The following is a 20,303-nucleotide window of genomic DNA, read 5'->3' as shown; positions in this document are numbered from 1 at the left end:
CAACAAGTAGTGCTAGTCCATACTCCCTCCTTTCCGGTTAATATGGCTTAATCTTTTTTGCGGGTAAATGAGAGAGCTTTATTCATATATAAGCATTCTTAGGACGATCAGTCAAGACACTGGTCACTAGGAAGCGAGGTACCCCGCAAAAAAAAGTAGGAAGCGAGGTGTTTCATCAAGCCAGCTCTCGGCCACATTCAAAGTGCAGCAAGCACGGTTCGCACAAAGATGCGCCGCAATGTTTGCTGACCTGTTTACATGCTGAATAACACAAAAAAGAGGAAATATTACCGAGCGCTCCTATTTGTAACAGGATATGAGCCAAAATTAAGCGAGAATTGTGGCGAGTGTTCCATGCAATCAACTTCCATTATCACATGCAAGAACCCTCGAAGAGAACCAAATGTGTTGAAGATTGCTTTATCACATTTTAAAAATATAATAAGAGTGCAGACGCTCCTCCATCCGGTTCCTAGTACTAGTATAGTACTACCTCCGTCCTGGTTTATTAGTCTCCATTGTAATTTGTGTCAAACTTTGACCATAAATTTAATTAATAAAAAGTTTATGCATGTTATTAAAAATTATATCATTGAAAACAATGTTCAAAAACGAATCCAGCGATATAATTTTTGTTGACATGCACTAACATTTTTTAAGTTAAACATTTAGTCAAAATTTGGCACAAATTACAAAGGGGACTAATAAACTAGGACGGAGGTAGTACCTCTATAGACTATAGTAGTAGTACTAGTAAACTTTGCGCTTGGCTGTTCGCCTCTTCGGGAAGTGCAACAATAATAGTACTAGTATAGTGTATGCTTCTGGCAATCCGACACCAAATTAACTGTTGCACGTCCACCGCCTGAGCGAAGGACAACTTGCACTAGTCAAAAGTTTCTCCTTGTCCTGCGAGCCACCGCGCGCAAGCTTCTCCCGTCCTGCAAGCTTCTCCTCGTTCGGCAAGTTGACGGGACACAGCAAAGTAATGGTAGTCCATACTGCCTCCTCTCCGGTTAATATGGCTTAATTTCAAACGAGATAAATACACTGTCTGTCACTGTATATTTGTAAAAATACGGTCAGTGGACTTCATAATACACTCATTGCGCTCAATATATACATTTTCCGGTGTTTATACGGTCACTAGCTCACCCTGGCTGAGTATGTGTGTGCATGCACGTGTAGGTTGAGCACTTGAGTGTGACCGTATGTGTTCCGTCGTGTGCTCGGACATACATGCATTAGGGCGTCGCGCGCGTTTTTGCGTCCATGTGTACGTGTGACTGTTGCATACACGTAGGGGGAGTACGTGTAGGGGCCACTAAAGGAGCAGTCAAATCACACAGTAAGTTAGTCGGAAGAAGCAACCATTATTTCACTCTTCAATGACACGTACGCAATATAAAATGGTTAATATGGAGAGAAAAAGAAAACCACTATATATACACTAGCAGGAGCCTAAGCTACAAGCCTGCTTGCTTGGGTTGCTCTCTTTACAAGCATAGAACGACGGTGGCCACACCGCTGGTCACATATCCGGCCTGATCCCGTAGCTGGGGGAAGGGAACAATGTTCTCCGTAGACGCGGTCGACATCGGCGAGGGAGAAAATCCACAGTCGGTGCGTCCCAATCAGGGGTCACCACGGTATGGGCCGATGCCGCGTCCCAACCGCCCTTCTAGCTACAGCCCGACGTCCCCGGTAGTCCATCTTCCTTTTTGAGCTGGCTTGCTCCACTGCCGCAGCTCCCCACGTAGCTCCATCTCCATGTCGATCTTTCTCTACTTCTACCGGCTTCTACTTGTAATGAGTTTATGTCTCATGAACTAGTGCCAGTACTATTATTCTAATCACACTTCTTCAATATCTTTGCCATCAGGGATGCTCAGCTCGATTTTAGTGGAACTGCACAAAAGCATCGTATGATCCGAGGGTGCCAGCCGTCTTTCCTTCGACAGGTTCTACCTGGCCAGGAAATTAAATCATGTTTAGGATTTAAGTCGTAGTGACCCCATCAGTAGTTTTTGTTTCGTACACGCTCTCACAACTTTTGTCTTTAGTTGTGAAGTAAATATTGGCTATGATCTGTGAATCATTGAGATGCTCAACATGCGTGTTAGTTTTCCTTTGTATTTGATGGAATGTTGTAACGGGGCAACCTTGGAGTAGGAATGAAAATGGAGTGGAAAGTTTCCGTTTTTCCGGAGAAAAAATGGAAACGGCGAGAAACCAACGTTTCGTTTCGTTGGATCGCGCCATCGAGCAAAACCAACGTTTAAATCACGTCTGTCGCGTTCGTGTCTCACCCTCCTCCACGGCTCGACCCCACATGGTCGCTCGGCATGCCACTCACCGCAAGCCGAGTATAGGATAACTTTCCCGCCTGCTTGTCGATGGATCGCGCCAAGGAGTACTAGTACTACTGGAAGAGATTGACGAGTTGGGGAGGACAGCTAGCTGTAGCACGGACTCCCAAGAACTTTTTACATGCATGTTGTGGCCGGCTATTGCGACCTTTGAACGCGGAATAGTCGCATGCACCAGGAAGCGGCGCGGGCGATGCTCTCTCGGCCGGCGCGCTGCTTCAATGTCGGCGCCAGTGAGAGGTCGTGTCCGCTCTGGCCGGGCATGAATGCGGCACTGACCGTTTCGGGCGGGAAGCACGCACGGGTGATGAAGAGGGTTCGGGTTGGTCAGGAGCGGCCGTGGCAGCGGTCCGGACGCCCGCAAACAAGAGATGTTGTACGTTAATATTGCCGTGTATATAATTAACAACGTAAATAATGTGTCAGTTGGACAAATATGATTGGAGATGGAGATGTAAATGGAATTTTACATAAACACGGATATGCATGTCTATGTCTATGTGTGTGTGCGCGACGACTCTCGCGACCTGGAAGCGGGGGCGTGTTTTTGATCGAGTTTTCTTTCTTGGTACGTTAAAAAATTGTCCGCCAGTTTTCGTTTCTTTTTTCCGGGAACGCGCGTATTCTATTTAAAACCACTACTATGGAGAGATTGTTTTACTCCATTATAGCCTCTTGTTTGATAGAGTTTCTCGCGTCTCGCTCTCTCACCCTCTCCATATCAAAACAAGATGACAGTGTCCACACTATCTCTTTCCTCACCGGTGGTCACAGATCCGGCCGAATCCCGTCCGCTGCGGGAGGTGAGGAGGTGCAGCGTTGACGTTGTCACCGTCGGCGATGGAGGAAGCCGATGCGCACCATCCTCTCGGAGCCGGCGCTAGCGCGGACGAAGGTCCTCCGCGCCCTTGTTCGCTGCCGTCGTGTGGGCAGATCCCGCCCGCCTAAGCGACATCTCGCCCACCTGAGGTATAACTTCTTGTACTGGTCCAGCTCCCCAGGTCGCTGCTTGCGGGTTTTCTTCTATGCGACTACTCCCCAGCTCCCCATGTATAGTAGCTAGGGTTCGTCGGCTGGTCCAACATCACCTACTATTATAGAGGAAATGCCACTCGAAAAGTTGTTCTGATTTATGCCTCGGTGGAGGTATACATTTTGTTTCGACAAAAAGTACATGGTGGTTGTGCGGTCATTGTCCATATGCTCCTATTGCTGCTGCTAATCTAATACTATCACTGGTTAAATGAAATGCTTTTTTTTCTCGGGTATCCTGGTTTAGTTCCCATCAAGATAATCATGATGCTTCTGTTTGTTGGTGTAGTTTTCATAATTCTTATTGACAATTGAGATGTCGTTGTTAATCTTGTAAAACAAAGTAATAACACTATATCCCTTTTTTATATTTTTGGAAACAGCGATGCGTATCCCGGGCATGTCTTCCTCAATTTTAGTGGAACTGCACAAAATTGGATGGCCATTGTTGTTCCGCCTCACTGTCCTCTGCCACGTGGTTCTTCCTTCCTCGAGCTTGACTACTGAGAAGAAACAGACCACAGTGAGGATTTGTCGAACTTCATAGGTGCCTCACCCAAACTTGATGCCAAATGGATGATGCATCACCATGATGACCTATCGATGCTCATGGTTGCGCCTCATGGTTGCGTCGGCTGGTGAAGCTGATCGATTTTCAATGAAAAACAAGTTGTCTTCCATCAGTCCTCTTTGCGTGTTACCCACAAAGATTATATCCTTCCTCAGTTCACCTTGGTTGCGTTGGAGACGCAGTCGTCTTTCACGTTGGTGCAACTTTATCACACAATTGGCTACGAACCAAATGTTTCCTCGAAGAAGGATCGACGTTGGTACTAAGAGCATAAGTTTTGTATTGATTTCTAAGCCTTCTCACAACTTTGTCTCCAGCTCCCCTGTAATTTTATTTGTCCAACTATTAACTTTGATTAAAAAATGGTGTGGACTAAAAACCCGGATGGACGTAGTAGCCCTCCATTTTTATTTACTCCGCATATTAGATTTGACTGAAGTTAAACTTTGTAAAGTTTGACCAAGTTTAGGCCGAACACAACAATACATAATTATTAGAGAGGGCAAACTGTACATACTCTCAAACCTTTCCGATAATTGAAATTAAAATTCTTTATTTGTACACACTTTCACACGTTTCCGATAATTTGGCGCATGTGTGGTTGTTCACTTAAGGGAGGGTAGTGTTCCGCACGTGAAGGACAGGAAGTGCGACCAGGACGCGTGGATCGTTAGTTCATCGGAAGTACTCCCTCCGTTCCTAAATATTTGTCTTTCAAGTGGTTTGCAATGGACTACCACATACGGATGTATATAGACATTTTTTACAGTGTAGATTCACTCATTTTGCTTCGTATGTAGTCATTTGTTGAAATCTCTAGCAAGACAAATATTTAGCAACAGAGGGAGTAGTAGTTTTCTTCACTGGTACGTTAAATAAAGAGTTTCGTTTCGTACTTACACAATTTAAAACGATTGTTATGGAGAGAATAAGAAAATCACTCCACTATATATTAGTCGTATACACGAGTACTATATGGACGCAGCTTCATTGACTTTAGTGCACCTGCCTTTGGGTTTATGACAGGTGGGCCCAAAATGTGGCTGGCCCACCTGTCATACAGCCAAAAGCAGGTGCAGTTAAGGCACCGGAGCTCAGTCCGTACTATAGTATATATATAAGCTGGAGCCTCAGCGCTTGTTCGCTAGGGTTTGCACTCTCCACACTCTCGCCGCACTACATATATATACACGTTGGAGGCTCAGCGTTCCTTTGCTAGGGTTTGCTATATTCACTGTCTCTCACCCTCTTCACCAGATCTAAACAAGACTGCGTTGTGGCCTCTGTCTCTCTCACCCCCCTCACAGACAACTGGCGAAGGAGGCGTCCGGATCCCGTCGCACCGGGAAGGGGAGGAGGTGCAGCGTTCACTCTATTGCCTTCGGCAAGGGAGGCAATCCACTGCCGGCTGCGCTTTTCTCTTTCACCCAGCGCCTGTGCAGGAGGGCCACAGACCCCTTCTTCCTCGCTGCCGTACACAGTGTGGGTAGATCCGACCTCCCGCCGCACGCCTTGCTACATCCCGACGACCCTAAGGTATAAGTTTCTTTGAAACCGTCATTGGTCTAGCTGCATGCTGATCTTTTTCGATTCCGTAGTCGAATCTAGGTCTTGGTTCAAAGAGGAAAGAAGGGTGCGGTGGGGTGGAGCATGAATCTAGGACGTGGTTCAGTGGGGAAAGGAGGGAGGGAAAGTAGTATAGACTAGCTATCCAGTCGCTTTGTTGGTCGAAAAGGGAAAAAGGGGGTAACCCAGTACACACATCTGTAAGGAACCCAACTCTTTGTTGAAAAGGGAAAGAAACTGGGTGGGTCGGGTAGTTTGTGCAGGACTAGATTTGCTGCCCTCACATCGGAAAAAGTTTTAAAGAGAACAAATATGGGACCAACGCAGCTATACTGCTTGGCTACATACTCTGCATCACCCATTTATACCTGTGGACGCACATGGTGCTGGCATGTCCCATGTCCCATCCACATGATCGTGCAGTGTGTTTTGAGATGTTGTGCTACTTGTATTGGTACTGTTTTAAATAAATGTTGAATTGAAGCTATTGTATTTTAAGCAATGCCACTCTTAGAATTAACTACTGAACTATTTTAAGAGAATTTCTCTTTTAATATGAATCAATGCAACCGTTTTAGAAATGCTACTGTCCTATACTTTGTTTTCCATCAAGATAAGGTAGATGCTTCTTTTTGTGGCCGCATGTTTCATCCTCCTTTATTGGCAGTAATTGTTTCCTTTTTTGCCTCTGTTAAATCAGGGATATCTATTCAACTTGTTGCTATAGCAAACTTAAATGTCTCACTGGCGACTTTACTTGATTTCAGAGTTACTGCACAAAACGAGATTGGATTTCCTATTCGTGTTGGCAGATTCGTACGTGATCTTGTGTGCGTCATGACAGGTTGGTACTTGCCTTCATCCACATGATCGTGCAATGTGTTTTGAGATGCTGTGCTACTTGTATTGGTGCTGTTTTAAATAAATGTTGAATTGAAGCTATTGTATTGCTGTCTTTTCCCATTAAGTAGTGAACAAAACTGAGACCAACCCAGGCATTATGCTTGTTGCTTTATTACAACAAACTCTGCATCACCCCCTTTATAAGTAGATGGAAGCAGATGTTGTTGTTGCACCCACTCTCCCCTGGAACTGTTTATGATTTTTGTTAATCTAATGCCGCTGGTAAAAGTAAGCAATGCCACTCTCAGAATTAACTACTGAATTTATTTCAAAACTGCAGCACTTGTTAGGGATTGGCGGGATTACCATTTTTGTGGCCGCATGTTTCATCCTCCTTTATTGGCCAGTAATTGATTCCTTTTTTGCCTCTATTAAAACAGGGATATCTATTCAACTTGTTGCTATTGCGATATTTTGCTTCGCTTAATTTTAGTGGAACTGCAAAAAATGACCCCGGATTTCCATATATGTGTTGAGATCTCTTTTAGATCCACCTCAGGCGTTGTTTCAAATCTTGGTCTTGAAAGGTCAGTACCTACTTTCCTCAGAATTAACTACTGAATCTTAGTTCAAAACTGCAACACTTTTTAGGGATCCGCGGGACTACCATTTCTGTTAGGGATCGGCCGGAGTACATGTTTAAGAAATGTATTGTTCAGATAATGTCTCTGTTATTATATATCAGTTACAGTGTTTTACAAATGGTACTATCCTGCTTTGTAGTTCTTTCTACATGTTTAACCAAGGTATTGTTAAGATAATGTCTCTGTTAAAATGAATTAGTCGCATTGTTTTAGGAATGATACTTTTCTGCTTTGTCGTTCTTTATACATGTTCAAACAAGGCATTGTTAAGATAATGTCTCAGTTAATATGAATGAATCATACTGATTGAGAATTGCTACTCTCCTGCTTTGTTTCCCCTTAAGATAAGGTAGATCAGTATATGTTTTTCTTCTGGGAGTACAAGTCATCAATCGTTATTTCTCAGTAATTGTTTCCCTTATACCTTTTGTTGCTTACAGGGATATCAAAATTAAAGCTCGGTTTTATTCCGACTTTGATTTTAGTTGAACTGCACAAAAGGAGCCAATGTGTCTAAGGAAAACTGCTGCATTAGTGGGTCCAGTTGGTCTTACCACTTTGCAGAAAGAAGTAGTCACTATTTGCGCTATATTACACAAGGAATGATTGAGAAGATTTATAGAGTATTAGTAGACGCTGGTGACATGACTAGTCTGCAGAGATGGCTGCTTTACTTGTGGTTTGGAGGAACACTGGGCAAACAAGTGCCCAAACAAGTACCAAGAAGACAGGACAGGACTCCAAGTCTGTCAATGTCACTCTAAGCAACAATGATGGGGCATCTGGGTATGGTAATCTGTTTACCGTACTTTCAGTTTGTTAGTCCACCGATTGGTGGGTTGACACTGGGGCCAATATTCATGTGTGTGCTGATGTGTCTTTGTTTTCTGGCAGCATATAAATACGAAATCCACAGGGATGCTCAGCTTGATTTTAGTGGAACTGCATAAAATGTTCAGATGGTTCGCGTCCTCCATAATAATACTTCATCATGCGCAATACATCGAATGGTTCTCTAATCATTCGTCATCACCTTGAGCCACCGGACTATCAGATGACAAACTGATGACAAAAACCCTCCCCGTTCCATAATCATAGGCATTACATATTTTGAATGGGAAAAGCTTGTCAAAGTTGACATTAGTTTAATATATTGGAATTGGAAAACCTTGTCAATTTTTGCTGATTGATGTTAACCAGAAGACATGCATTTGATATTTTTGAGTGGGACGCCCTTTGCTGTGAGCAACGTCGATCGTTTTTTCCTATTCCTGTCTTCAGTTCGGAAGTAAATATTTACTCTGCTGAGATGCATAGTCACATGAATGTTGACTTACGTAAGGTATTTTAAGAGTTTGTTCTGAATATTGTCTATGTAATGCCAGGCCTTGTGTTTGATTGCAAAGTTGAGCTTGGAATGTTGTGGCATGCGGCATCACGAGCTGTTCACCGTGCCTCCTGAGAATAATGCTTCGTATTGTTTTGCATGTCGATCTAATGCCAGTGATTTGCTTGTTAGGAAGATCATCCTCTTCTGTTGTTTACGTGCTTAAGAAGTTCATCGTCTTATATTTCATTCATAGCCTATACGACAAGTCGGGTAGGTTAGACGTGAAACCATATGATCTTCCGACCAACTCATCATCTTAGGCCGTGATTGGATCGTCGTTTTCCAACCAAAACCGCTTGTAAAACTGACGCTTGTAAATAAAATCAGATGGTCTCGAGCGAAGCGCTTAGTTGGTCAATTTCGACTAGTAAAATATACACCGGTCTCTCAAATTACACGCGTAACCCGCCGGTTTTACTTACAGACCTCGGGCCCTCGGTTTCATTACGCCTGTATTTTACGCGTTGTTTCCGATGACGAGTAAATTACACTTGTATCTTAATACAGTTGTGAAATAAACCAGAGCTCCCAAGCGCGGCCTTACTGTTTCATGCCGTCTCAGTCTCTCGAAGGTGCTCATAGGTGTCCGATGATCCTACCTTCCTGAATGAGCAGCGGTCGCTATATCAGACCATCCGTAGGGCCCGCGAGGCCCTCTCCGTCATCCTTCGAGTTGTTGCGCTCGCCGTGGCGCCGAGCATTGTTAACATGGTCAATGAACATGAGAATTCAGGAGATGACTTTATTTTGACTGGTTGACAGTAGGGACCCACTAGGGCCATAGCCGTACGTACGCAAGTGCCTCCTTATTATGTACAACTATATTTTTTTTGCTTCTTCCTGGTTTCCTGACATCACGGTCTCACACCATTGTCAACCTATGTAGTCAATAAACGAGAGAATTGCACAAGGTGCGGCCGACAGCTGGGACCAAGCAGCTCGAGCAGTATTTGTGTTTTTGAGGCGTGAGCACTGCAGAGTTTTTCTTGGCGATGTTTTCGCTGTTGTTCAGAGAAGAGCAGGGTATTAACTGGGCGGGCTGTGGCCCGTCTAGCCCAGGACAGATATCCAGCCCAGATATTAATTTTTTTCAAGATGAAAATGGCTAGCCCAGCTATACATTTTTTTGAGGAATACCCAGGCAAGGTCAACTTGTTATTCTCCGCCCCGCTGGGCTGCAAATCTTTCCTAGGAGGGATGCATTAGGCTTAACATAAAAATGGGCTTTAAAAATAATAAATGGGATGTAATTATAAAAACAAGGCAGTAACTATAAAAAAATGCACCAAGCACGGAATTAGTTCATAAAATATTATTTATGGATTTTGAAAATCATAATTTTTAATTGTTGCGCGCGCAATGTTTTATTAGATTTTTACGTAATACAAATTTATATTTAATCTGACTAGAAATTTCGGGATAAAAATATTTCGGATCCCATCAAAATGTGGGAAATTTTATTGAATTCTGTCTTGAATGGTTGGTTAAAATTATTAATCATTGTCCTAGCTAGAAAATGGGTTGTACTTTTAACAAACTGTAAATGGGCTGTAGTAAATTCCATTAGAATTCAAAAATGGGCTGTACATTCTTACATCGCAAATGGGCTATAAGTTCTCTCCCACACACTTGTGGGCCTACTAAGTTGATGCGTCTAAAAAAAGAAGTTGACGCGTATGCAAGGCTTTGTCAACTTATTATAGTCAACACACGATTCTAGCAGCAGTGGCCGTTGGATGTCCATCCAACGGATACCGTGCTTCTTCTTCAATCTCGGATATTCTAGCTTCACCCGCCCAAAAATTGATTCCTCCCCCTGACATCTGGGGCGCACCGTTTCGGAAGCTGGCCTGTGGGCCTACTAAGTTGACGCGTACCAAGGGCTTTGTCAACTTAGTCAATATGAACGATTCTAGTTGCAGTGACCGTACGATGTCCATCCAATGGTCGTAGTGCTTCTTCAACCTCTGGTCTTCTTGCTCCAGCCGCCCAAAGCAGCACCGGTCGTGCCGCGTGCTCCTGCCTCCCGTGGCCGGCTGTGATGCCGTGGAGGCCTCACCGCCCCCTACTACTCCCACCGCTGGCCAGGCCATCCCTCTACTCACCCACACCCCCTGTTATTCCGCGGCGACGGCAGCCTCACACCGCAGCCGAACCAGTGAACCCTCGTACTCCTCTCCACGCGGGCTTCCCCTGCCGCGTCTTCCCCGGCTCCGCGTCGTCCCCTTCCTAGGCCTCGTCGTTGTTCACCGCCCTGGTGCTCTCGGCGCGGCGTGGTCAACGTGGTCAAGGAACGGCTTCCATCGGACGTGGACTGTACGTGGAGAGGCTGACAGCTGGGTCCACGACGGCAGCAAGGAAGTGCCTCCTTATTACGCGAAAAATAATGATTCCTCCACCTGACAGCAGGGACCCACCGGACGGGCCACCGTATTTTGCGAAAAAACATTTGCCCCCTGAATGCTGGGACCCACCGGACGGGCCACCGTATTGCGTGAAAAAAATATTCCCCCGCTCTCAGCTCGGACCCACCGGAAGTACCTCCTTATTACGCACAAAAAATGAATACTCCCCCTGCTGGTTGGGACCCACCTTGGTGGGAGGCTGACTTGTGGGCCTACTAAGTTGACGGGGACGGAGTGCTTTGTCAACTTAGTCAATATGAACGATTCTATCTCCAGTGACCGTATGATGTCCATCCAACGGCCGTAGTGCTTCTTCAACCTCTGGTCTTGTTGCTCCAGCCGCCCAAAGCAGCACCGGTCGTGCCGCATGCTCCTGCCTCCCGTGGCCGGTTGTGCTGCCGCGGAGGCCTCACCGCCCCCTACTATTCCCACCGCTGGCCAGGCCCTGCGGCGACGGCAGCCTCACACCGCAGCCGAACCAGTGAACCCTCGTACTCCTCTCCGCGCGGGCTTCCACTGCCGCGTCTTCCCCGGCTCCGCGTCGTCCCCTTCCTAGGCCTCGCCGTTGTCCACCGCCCTGGTGCTCTCGGCGCGGCGTGGTCAACGTGGTCAAGGAACGGCTTCCATCGGACGTGGACTGTACGTGGAGAGGCTGATAGCTGGGTCCACGGCGGCAGCAAGGAAGTGCCTCCTTATTACGTGCAAAATAATTATTCCTCCACCTGACAGCGGGGACCCACCGGACGGGCCACCGTATTTCGCAAAAAAAACGTTTCCCGCTGACTGCTGGGACCCACCAGCTACATCTTCGCACGCAAGGAAGTGCGTCCGAAAAAAACGATTCGCCCCCTGACTGTTGGGACCCACCAGCTACATCTTCGCACACAAGGAAGTGCCTGACAGTCGGGACCCACCTGGTCGAAGCGTACGTAACGTTGTCATTCTGGTCGCGAACGTGTACGTACATACTGGTCGATGTAGAGGCGCGCACGTGTCGTAGTAGAGGCGCGCACGTAGCATGTACACGTACGTATAGCGGCCAGTGTGCAAGAAAGAAAATACGGCCATGTACGTACATACGGGCAGGGACTCGAACGCCTACTCGCGCATACGTACGGCCAGGGCTCGTGTACATGGCTGGGTCGGAACGGAGAAACAACGTCGTCGTCATGTTCATGGGGAGCCAACCGGCTGGGTCGGAACGGAATGCGTCGCCGTGTTCATCGGGAGGGCTTGGACGGAACAACCGATGGAAACGAGGCCTGGTGTACCGCAGAACGGAGAAAACGGCCTTGTGTTCGACCGGCCACGTTCGAAACGGGATCCTGTTCATCGAGAGAGGTCTGACGTACCGCAAAACGGAGGAAACAGACCTCCTACGGTCGAAACGGGGGTCCTGTTGATCGGGAGGGGTGTGGCGTACCGCAAAACGGAGGAAAAGGACTTGTGTTGGAGCGCTACGGTCGAAACGGGGGTCCTGTTCATCGGGAGGGGTGTGGCGTACCGCAAAATGGGACTCCACGGGATATTGTTCATCTCCACCGTCGACCCCCTCCAGCCTCCACGGGCTACTGTTCATCCACCGCCGACCTCCTCCAGCCTCCACCTGCGACTGTTCATCCACGGGCTCCTGTTCATCCAGCCTCCACCGCGTGCTACTCTACCGGCTACTCTTCAACCAGCCCTTTCCACGGGCTCCTGTTCAACCACCCCTCCACCGTCTACTGTTCATCCTGCCCTCCACGGGGTGGTCCTGTTCATCCTGCCCTCCACGGGGTCCTGTTCATCCAGCCCCAACCAGCTCGATCGATCGGGGTCCTGTTCATACAGAGGCAACACCACGGGGTCCTGTTCATCCATCCCCACTGGAAACTGTTCATCCAAACCTCCCAGCAACGCTCACTGTTTATCCAGAGGCAGCATCGATCGGCTTCAGTTAGCAGCAGTAGCGAAGGAATCGCTCGATCGGGTTCAGTTAACAGCCATCGATCGATCGCTCGGATTCAGTAACGCGTAGCCTGCAGTGCAATCGCTCGGGTTCAGTTAGAGCCCAACGCCTCGCTCGGGTTCAGTTAGAGCCCAACGCCTCGCACCCACGCGCGTGCGTGTACGAGAGAAACGCGCATTGCTCGGCCCCGACCACCCACCGTAACCGGGAACACGCCGATATTTTCCTCGCCCTCGCTTCTACCACGGTTTTTTCGTCATGGACGGCCCAAACAATGTCATGCAGCTGCGTCTCCGGCCCGCCTAGGACGAAAAGCCCATTTTCTGTCATGATTTTTTGTCATAGAAGTAGGACACCACCACAACTATGATGATACCGGGTTTTGTCACAATTATCGTCATAGAAGTATCATAAGTATGACAGAAAAAAAATTCGTTCGACCCAAAATGTCACGGATGTGTCTTTTTTTTAGTGCGATCAAAGACAGTATAGCAGGCCATAGACTAAACATAAATTAAATCTAAACACTCGTAGCAGCACCGATCAAAAAGCCCTCGAAGGTTGTACGCCAGACGATCGAGTCGGCACCGCCTTCCCAGCGCAAAGCGGTACCGCGTACGCTGACGCAGCCCACCACACGTCGACGAAGGGCGACACGCAGCCCAGAGAAGGAAGGAGGCACGCCCACGTATACAACCACCGTATAAACCCTAGAAAAGCAAGTCAACGGAGCAGGCTGGCCCGTGCGCACCCAATATCGCTAGCCGCACCAACAGAGTAGCTACGCACGTTGAAATTTTTTTGGTCGAGAGCGTACAGCCACCAGGTAAATTTACACACCAGCGTACCAAAATAATACACGTGCCGTACCAAAATTCTTTCCAAGTGGGTGAACCTCGAAGCGAAAACGCCCCCGGATATAGAGGCTTGGGTATAGTTGAAAACTAAACTGCTCCAATGATAGCTAATATTTTTTTTTATTTATATATTTCATTCTGAAAACAATATTTTTTATATTTGGGAGAATGTTTTTTATTAAAAGATATAGAAAATATGGGCAAATCATATTTAAATTTGAAAATTACAAAACAAGTAAATAAATAAAAATGTTCATATTGGTCGATGAAATATATAGTATTCATCTCATATTTGAAAATTATTTACGTAGCAAAAAATTGTGTTCATGTAAGGAAAAAACCTGTATTTGAAAAGAAGTTCATAGACTTGAAAAAGAAAATTATGTGCATCCGGATAAATGCTTATATAGCTTGAAAAATATTCACCTATTTTCCTTAATAGAGAATAAAAAAGTAGAGTGCGAAATCAAAAGGTTGAAAAGGGAAAATAAATAACATAAAAAAAAAAGAAAAAGACGATACATGAAAAAGCAGTACGAATAGTCCATCATTTAAAAATAGCCAAAAGGCATCTTACATGTAATATTCACTAATGAAAACAATAGCCAAGATAAGTGAACCGACTAGTACAAAATGTAATTACGTTGCAAAACATACAAGCCTCTTTTTTACTCCGGTATATATGTTGTCCATCAGAGGTTGAAATTGCAGTGAATCAATAAAATGAAGGGACACTTGTAAACGCACTCAACATACGGTGTTTTAAGGACACCCGTGTTTTCTTTTAGCTGAATGGATGAAGAGTGTGAGCTGGAAAAAGCAGAGCAAACACGTGACACGTAGTACAATGGGAAGCGGTGAGGAAGGAAGAGGAAGAGGAAGAGGATAAGAGCAGTGCAACTTATACTAGGATCCAAGGTAGTAGTGTGGTGGTAAGCTACAAACCGTGGGCGGTGGGCACGCCACGTACGGTCTCTCGAAGCCGCCAACATGCCCCCTGCATGCCGCTCACCACGCGTCGCGCCACCCGTAAGCGGCCGCATCCCACGTGTCCCATCTTTCCCTACCTCCTCTGCATCTATCTACGTATATATCCCACTACGCTCCACCCCCGGCACCTCATCCACAAATCATCCATCCTCGTCTACAATCTCCCATCCTTCTCAATTCGATCTCTTCCACCAAGCCACTTCAGTACGCGACAGAAGCCAGTGAATCAGTGAGCGACAGGCAGAGAGCTCGGCCTCGACCAACAAGAAGAAGAAGAAGAAAGAAGCAAGGCGGCAGCAATGGCGGGCGTGGGTCGCAACATGGTGGCGCCGCTGCTGGTGCTGAACCTCATCATGTACATCGTCGTCATCGGGTTCGCGAGCTGGAACCTCAACCACTTCATCAACGGCCTTACCAACCGCCCCGGCGTCGGCGGCAACGGCGCCACCTTCTACTTCCTCGTCTTCGCCATCCTCGCCGGCGTAGTCGGCGCCGCGTCCAAGCTCGCCGGCGTGCACCACGTCCGCACCTGGCGCGGGGACAGCCTTGCCACCTCCGCCTCGTCAGCGCTGGTGGCCTGGGCGATTACCGCCTTGGCGTTCGGGCTGGCGTGCAAGGAGATTCATATTGGTGGGTACCGCGGATGGCGCCTCAGGGTGCTGGAGGCGTTCGTGATCATTTTGATGTTCACGCAGCTGCTCTACGTGCTCGCGCTGCACTCCGGCCTCTTCGGGAACCAGTTTGGCAACCATGCTGGTGCTGGTGGGTACGGAGCCGAGCACGGCGCGTATGGCGCCGGCGACCCGCACAACAAGGGCATGGGCACCGGCGGCGTCGCGAGGGTGTAAGCCAAGCCGGTGATCGATCTCGGCGTGGTCGGGCGCTGGGATAATAAGTAGTTGTATGTATGTGTCAGTGTTAGTGTGTGTCACGTACGGTGTGGGCTTAATGCATAGTGTACTTGGTGGTGGTGTGTGTGCATGGCTGTAGACATGTAGTACATGTACACGTACCTAGTGGGTGTGTTCTTTTTGGCAGGGACACTAGTACTTGCGTACTAGTACATGACCCGCAAAAAAAGAAGTACCTAGTACATGGTTTGTTTATGTGGTGTCTAGCGAGCAGCTTTCCGATGTACTAATCGGATGGATGGATGCTCTTCTCCGTCCGCTGCCTCAGTCCCGGCAATGTCTGCTTGGACGAAGTTTAATTTACAAGTGGCATGATATTATCGATTAATTTGCTTCTTCAGTTTGTGGTGAAAATATGAGATCTATGCTTGTGTGCACTGTTTTTTCTTGAAAGTGTCGCTTTTTGAGTCTTAGAAGGGAAAGAGAGGGATTGGTGGAATAGAACAAATCCTAGTCTATCTCGTTTTTTTAATAATCAATATACTCAACATTCTCCGCAATCATAACTGTAAGCAACGTAGATGGTGAGACTGAAGAAGAATCCAAAGGGCAAGCTGACGGACACCCCCCGCAGTCATAACAGTCGTCGTGGCTGGAGTGAAACCCGACGGAGTTGCTCAAGTAAGGCGGTAGCCCTTTGTGTCGTTTGTCGAAGTAACCAAGAGCGTAGGATGGTGTGGTCGAGGTAGAGGTAGCCGTGCGAAGAATGTCATGGTCATTGTCGAGTCAGGGTAGCTGGTGTTGGGGAAGTCGTTGTGGAGCCTGCGGGCGCAAGGAGGCGCCAAGTTAGTGATGGGCGCAGTGATGTCGAAGTAGTGGTGCGCCGGGAAGAAGATGTTGACGACGCGTCGCGCCGGGTTTGCCAAGCCCGAAAACACGTTGTGAACGAAGGCACGTATCGGTGTTGCCAGCACCGGGCATGCGTAGACGGACGAAGACGAAGTTAACGAATCGTCGCTCCAGGCTTGCCAGGCCCGGGACACGTCGTGGACGGAGGCGTCAAGTTAGTGATGGGCGCAGTGGTGTCGAAGTAGTAGTGCGCCGGGAAGAAGATGTTGAAGACGCGTCGCGCCGGGTTTGCCAAGCCCGAAAACACGTTGTCGCGCCGGGTTTGCCAAGCCCGAAAACACGTTGTGAACGAAGGCACGTATCGGTGTTGCCAGCACCGGGCATGCGTAGACGGACGAAGACGAAGTTAACGAAGCGTCGCTCCAGGCTTGCCAGGCCCGGGGACACGTCGTGGACGGAGGCGCCAAGTTAGTGATGGGCGCAGTGGTGTCGAAGTAGTGGTGCGCCGGGAAGAAGATGTTGACGACGCGTCGCGCCGGGTTTGCCAAGCCCGAAAACACGTTGTCGCGCCGGGTTTGCCAAGCCCGAAAACACGTTGTGAACGAAGGCACGTATCGGTGTTGCCAGCACCGGGCATGCGTAGACGGACGAAGACGAAGTTAACGAATCGTCGCTCCAGGCTTGCCAGGCCCGGGGACACGTCGTGGACGGAGGCGCCAAGTTAGTGATGGGCGCAGTGGTGTCGAAGTAGTGGTGCGCCGGGAAGAAGATGTTGACGACGCGTCGCGCCGGGTTTGCCAAGCCCGAAAACACGTTGTCGCGCCGGGTTTGCCAAGCCCGAAAACACGTTGTGAACGAAGGCACGTATCGGTGTTGCCAGCACCGGGCATGCGTAGACGGACGAAGACGAAGTTAACGAAGCGTCGCTCCAGGCTTGCCAGGCCCGGGGACACGTCGTGGACGGAGGCGCCAAGTTAGTGATGGGCGCAGTGGTGTCGAAGTAGTGGTGCGCCGGGAAGAAGATGTTGACGACGCGTCGCGCCGGGTTTGCCAAGCCCGAAAACACGTTGTCGCGCCGGGTTTGCCAAGCCCGAAAACACGTTGTGAACGAAGGCACGTATCGGTGTTGCCAGCACCGGGCATGCGTAGACGGACGAAGACGAAGTTAACGAAGCGTCGCTCCAGGCTTGCCAGGCCCGGGGACACGTCGTGGACGGAGGCGCCAAGTTAGTGATGGGCGCAGTGGTGTCGAAGTAGTGGTGCGCCGGGAAGAAGATGTTGACGACGCGTCGCGCCGGGTTTGCCAAGCCCGAAAACACGTTGTGAACGACGGCACGTATCGGTGTTGCCAGCACCGGGCATGCGTAGACGGACGAAGACGAAGTTAACGAAGCGTCGCTCCAGGCTTGCCAGGCCCGGGGACACGTCGTGGACGAAGGCACGCATCGACGTTGCCAGCACCAGGCATGCGTAGACAGGGACCTGCCCGAGTTGTACATCATGTTGGAGAAGTCAGAGAGGCCAACAGAGAAGGACTCAACGACGGTTGCGGTGCCAATCAGCTCGGGGCCGATGTCGTCCGCGGATGTCGGAGTAGATGAAGTGGTCGGGGTAGATGATGGCAACGCTGACGACGGGCTGGTGCTAGATGAAGACGAAGGAGGTGGACGGGCGGCGGCGGCTACGGAGGTAGCGGCGGATGCGGCCGAAGAAGAGCGGCGGTGGTGGCCTGACGGCGGCGGCAGCTTTGTTAAGAGCACGACGGCGGTGTTCGAAGTAGGCGATAAACCCGACAGTGTGACGAAGACCGGCGCGGACGGTGGCGTTCCCGTGCCAAGGGAGGCGGCGCGGCGCGAACCACGAGAGGTCAACGCGCGGGGACGGCGATGGACCGCGGGCTGCGGCGCTACGGCCTGAAGGGGCGACGTAGCGGCGACGGGTAGGTCGGGGCAATGGTGGAAGACCTCGGAGCGATGGCGGGGACCGCGGGCAGCGGCACTATGACCCGAAGGGGCGGCACAACGGCGGAGCGTGGGTCGATGCAACCACGGGAACGGCCTCGAGCGGCGGTATGGATCACGTGCCACGCTCGCTACGCCCCGACGAGACGACGCAGCGGCGGCTCGAGGGTCGGCGTAGCCACGGGGACGGCCTGGAGCGGACGCCTCGGAGTGGCGGCGGACCGCGGGCTGCGGCACTACAGCTCGAGGGGGCGACGCAGGTCGTTACAGCCGCGGAGAGAACCACGGGACGGCGACGCTGCATCCTGACGGGGCGATACAGCCGCAGCCCGATACTCGATCGTGGGGAGGCGCGCTGTACTCGGAACAGTCTTCACGGGATCTTTGGAGGCGCGCGCAACCGACGGACCAGATCGTCACACGTGTGGATGAAGCGGATCGCGTACGGTCGGATGATCAGCCCAAACGCCTGCGAGGTCGGAGTGTCCTGTGGACCAGATGAGGCGGCTGCTTGTGAGAAGAGCTGGCAACCGGAGATGAACACATGTTATACAGAACCTGATCGAAGACGTACAAGGACGCCTGGCACACCTGATGCAACGATCAGCATGGCCAAACCAAGACTTGCACGGACACGTTGTCCAGGTCAGCACTTGCACACGTGGAATCACATGCATGAACATGTGAGCCGGCCCAAGCGGCGGGATCGGTGGTCAGCGCGAGCGGCCGGCCACAGCGGCGTCAACTACGCCCGTGTAGAGCGTGTGAGTCGGCGACGAGGAACAACCGATAGCCTCCACACCAGCAGACCTCACGCGTTACGCGTAAAGCTTGAGATGCGAAGCGGCGACCGATGCGGTGGATGGAGACGGGTTGGATGGAGGAGTACCGATCAGATCATGGCGGCAACTGCCGGCGCAAAGCGACGGGCGGACGGACGCATGGACGGCAGTCATAGATAGCCGTATGTCACGCGAAGCCGCCGGGTTGGAAAAGAGGTCGGCCAATCACGTCAGTCTCGGAGTAGAGGCGCAGTGGGTCGACGAGGGCGGCGGGCGACGCAAACCGATCTTAGATCTGAAAACCAAAAAGAAACCGCCGATGAAGATGACCGACGGGACAGAGAAAACCCGGATCAAGGGATCGGGAAAAAGACTTTCTAGGGCAGTCGGTCAACACGACCGGTGTCCAACTGTCGTGGATTTGTCACGGCAGATGTCCTAATGTGAGGATTAAGTCGTGAGGCCAACGCAGCTATGTGGTAGCTGAAGGAAATATGCCCTAGAGGCAATAATAAAGTTATTATTTATTTCCTTATTTCATGATAAATGTTTATTATTCATGCTAGAATTGTATTAACCGGAAACTTGATACATGTGTGAATACATAGACAAAACAGAGTGTCACTAGTATGCCTCTACTTGACTAGCTCGTTGAATCAAAGATGGTTAAGTTTCCTAGCCATAGACATGAGTTGTCATTTGATTAACGGGATCACATCATTAGAGAATGATGTGATTGACTTGACCTAGTCCGCTAGCTTAACACTTGATCGTTTAGTATGTTGCTATTGCTTTCTTCATGACTTATACATGTTCCTATGACTATGAGATTATGCAACTCCCGTTTACCGGAGGAACATTTTGTGTGCTACCAAACGTCACAATGTAACTGGGTGATTATAATGGTGCTCTACAGGTGTCTCCGAAGGTACTTGTTGGGTTGGCGTTTTTTGAGATTAGGATTTGTCACTCCGATTGTCGGAGAGGTATCTCTAGGCCCACTCGGTAATGCACATCACTATAAGCCTTGCAAGCATTGTAACTAATGAGTTAGTTGCGGGATGATGTATTACGGAACGAGTAAAGAGACTTGCCGGTAACGAGATTGAACTAGGTATTGAGATACCGACGATCGAATCTCGGGCAAATAACATACCGATGACAAAGGGAACAACGTATGTTGTTATGCAGTTTGACCGATAAAGATCTTCGTAGAATATTTAGGAGCCAATATGAGCATCCAGG

The 20,303-nt window shown here is 49.2% G+C and overlaps 1 protein-coding gene across 1 annotated transcript; it reads left to right on the top strand.

Moving 5' to 3' along the window:
• The first annotated feature begins 14,766 nt into the window (after positions 1 to 14,766).
• Positions 14,767 to 15,854, top strand: LOC109769571 (membrane protein PM19L). The gene has a single exon (XM_020328301.3). It carries the CDS (start codon positions 14,915 to 14,917, stop codon positions 15,461 to 15,463), a length of 549 nt encoding a protein of 182 aa, XP_020183890.1. The 5' UTR covers positions 14,767 to 14,914; the 3' UTR covers positions 15,464 to 15,854.
• The last annotated feature ends 4,449 nt before the right edge of the window (positions 15,855 to 20,303 follow it).

This window comes from Aegilops tauschii, chromosome 5 (assembly GCF_002575655.3).
Source record: "Aegilops tauschii subsp. strangulata cultivar AL8/78 chromosome 5, Aet v6.0, whole genome shotgun sequence".
Taxonomy (NCBI): Eukaryota; Viridiplantae; Streptophyta; class Magnoliopsida; order Poales; family Poaceae; genus Aegilops; species Aegilops tauschii.
Note: the sequence above shows the minus strand (reverse complement) of the source record. Positions and strands in the feature narration are given on the sequence as shown.

Excerpts from the sequence above, each read along its gene's own strand:
- LOC109769571 (XM_020328301.3), top strand. The coding sequence starts at position 14,915 with ATGGCGGGCGTGGGTCGCAACATGGTGGCGCCGCTGCTGGTGCTGAAC.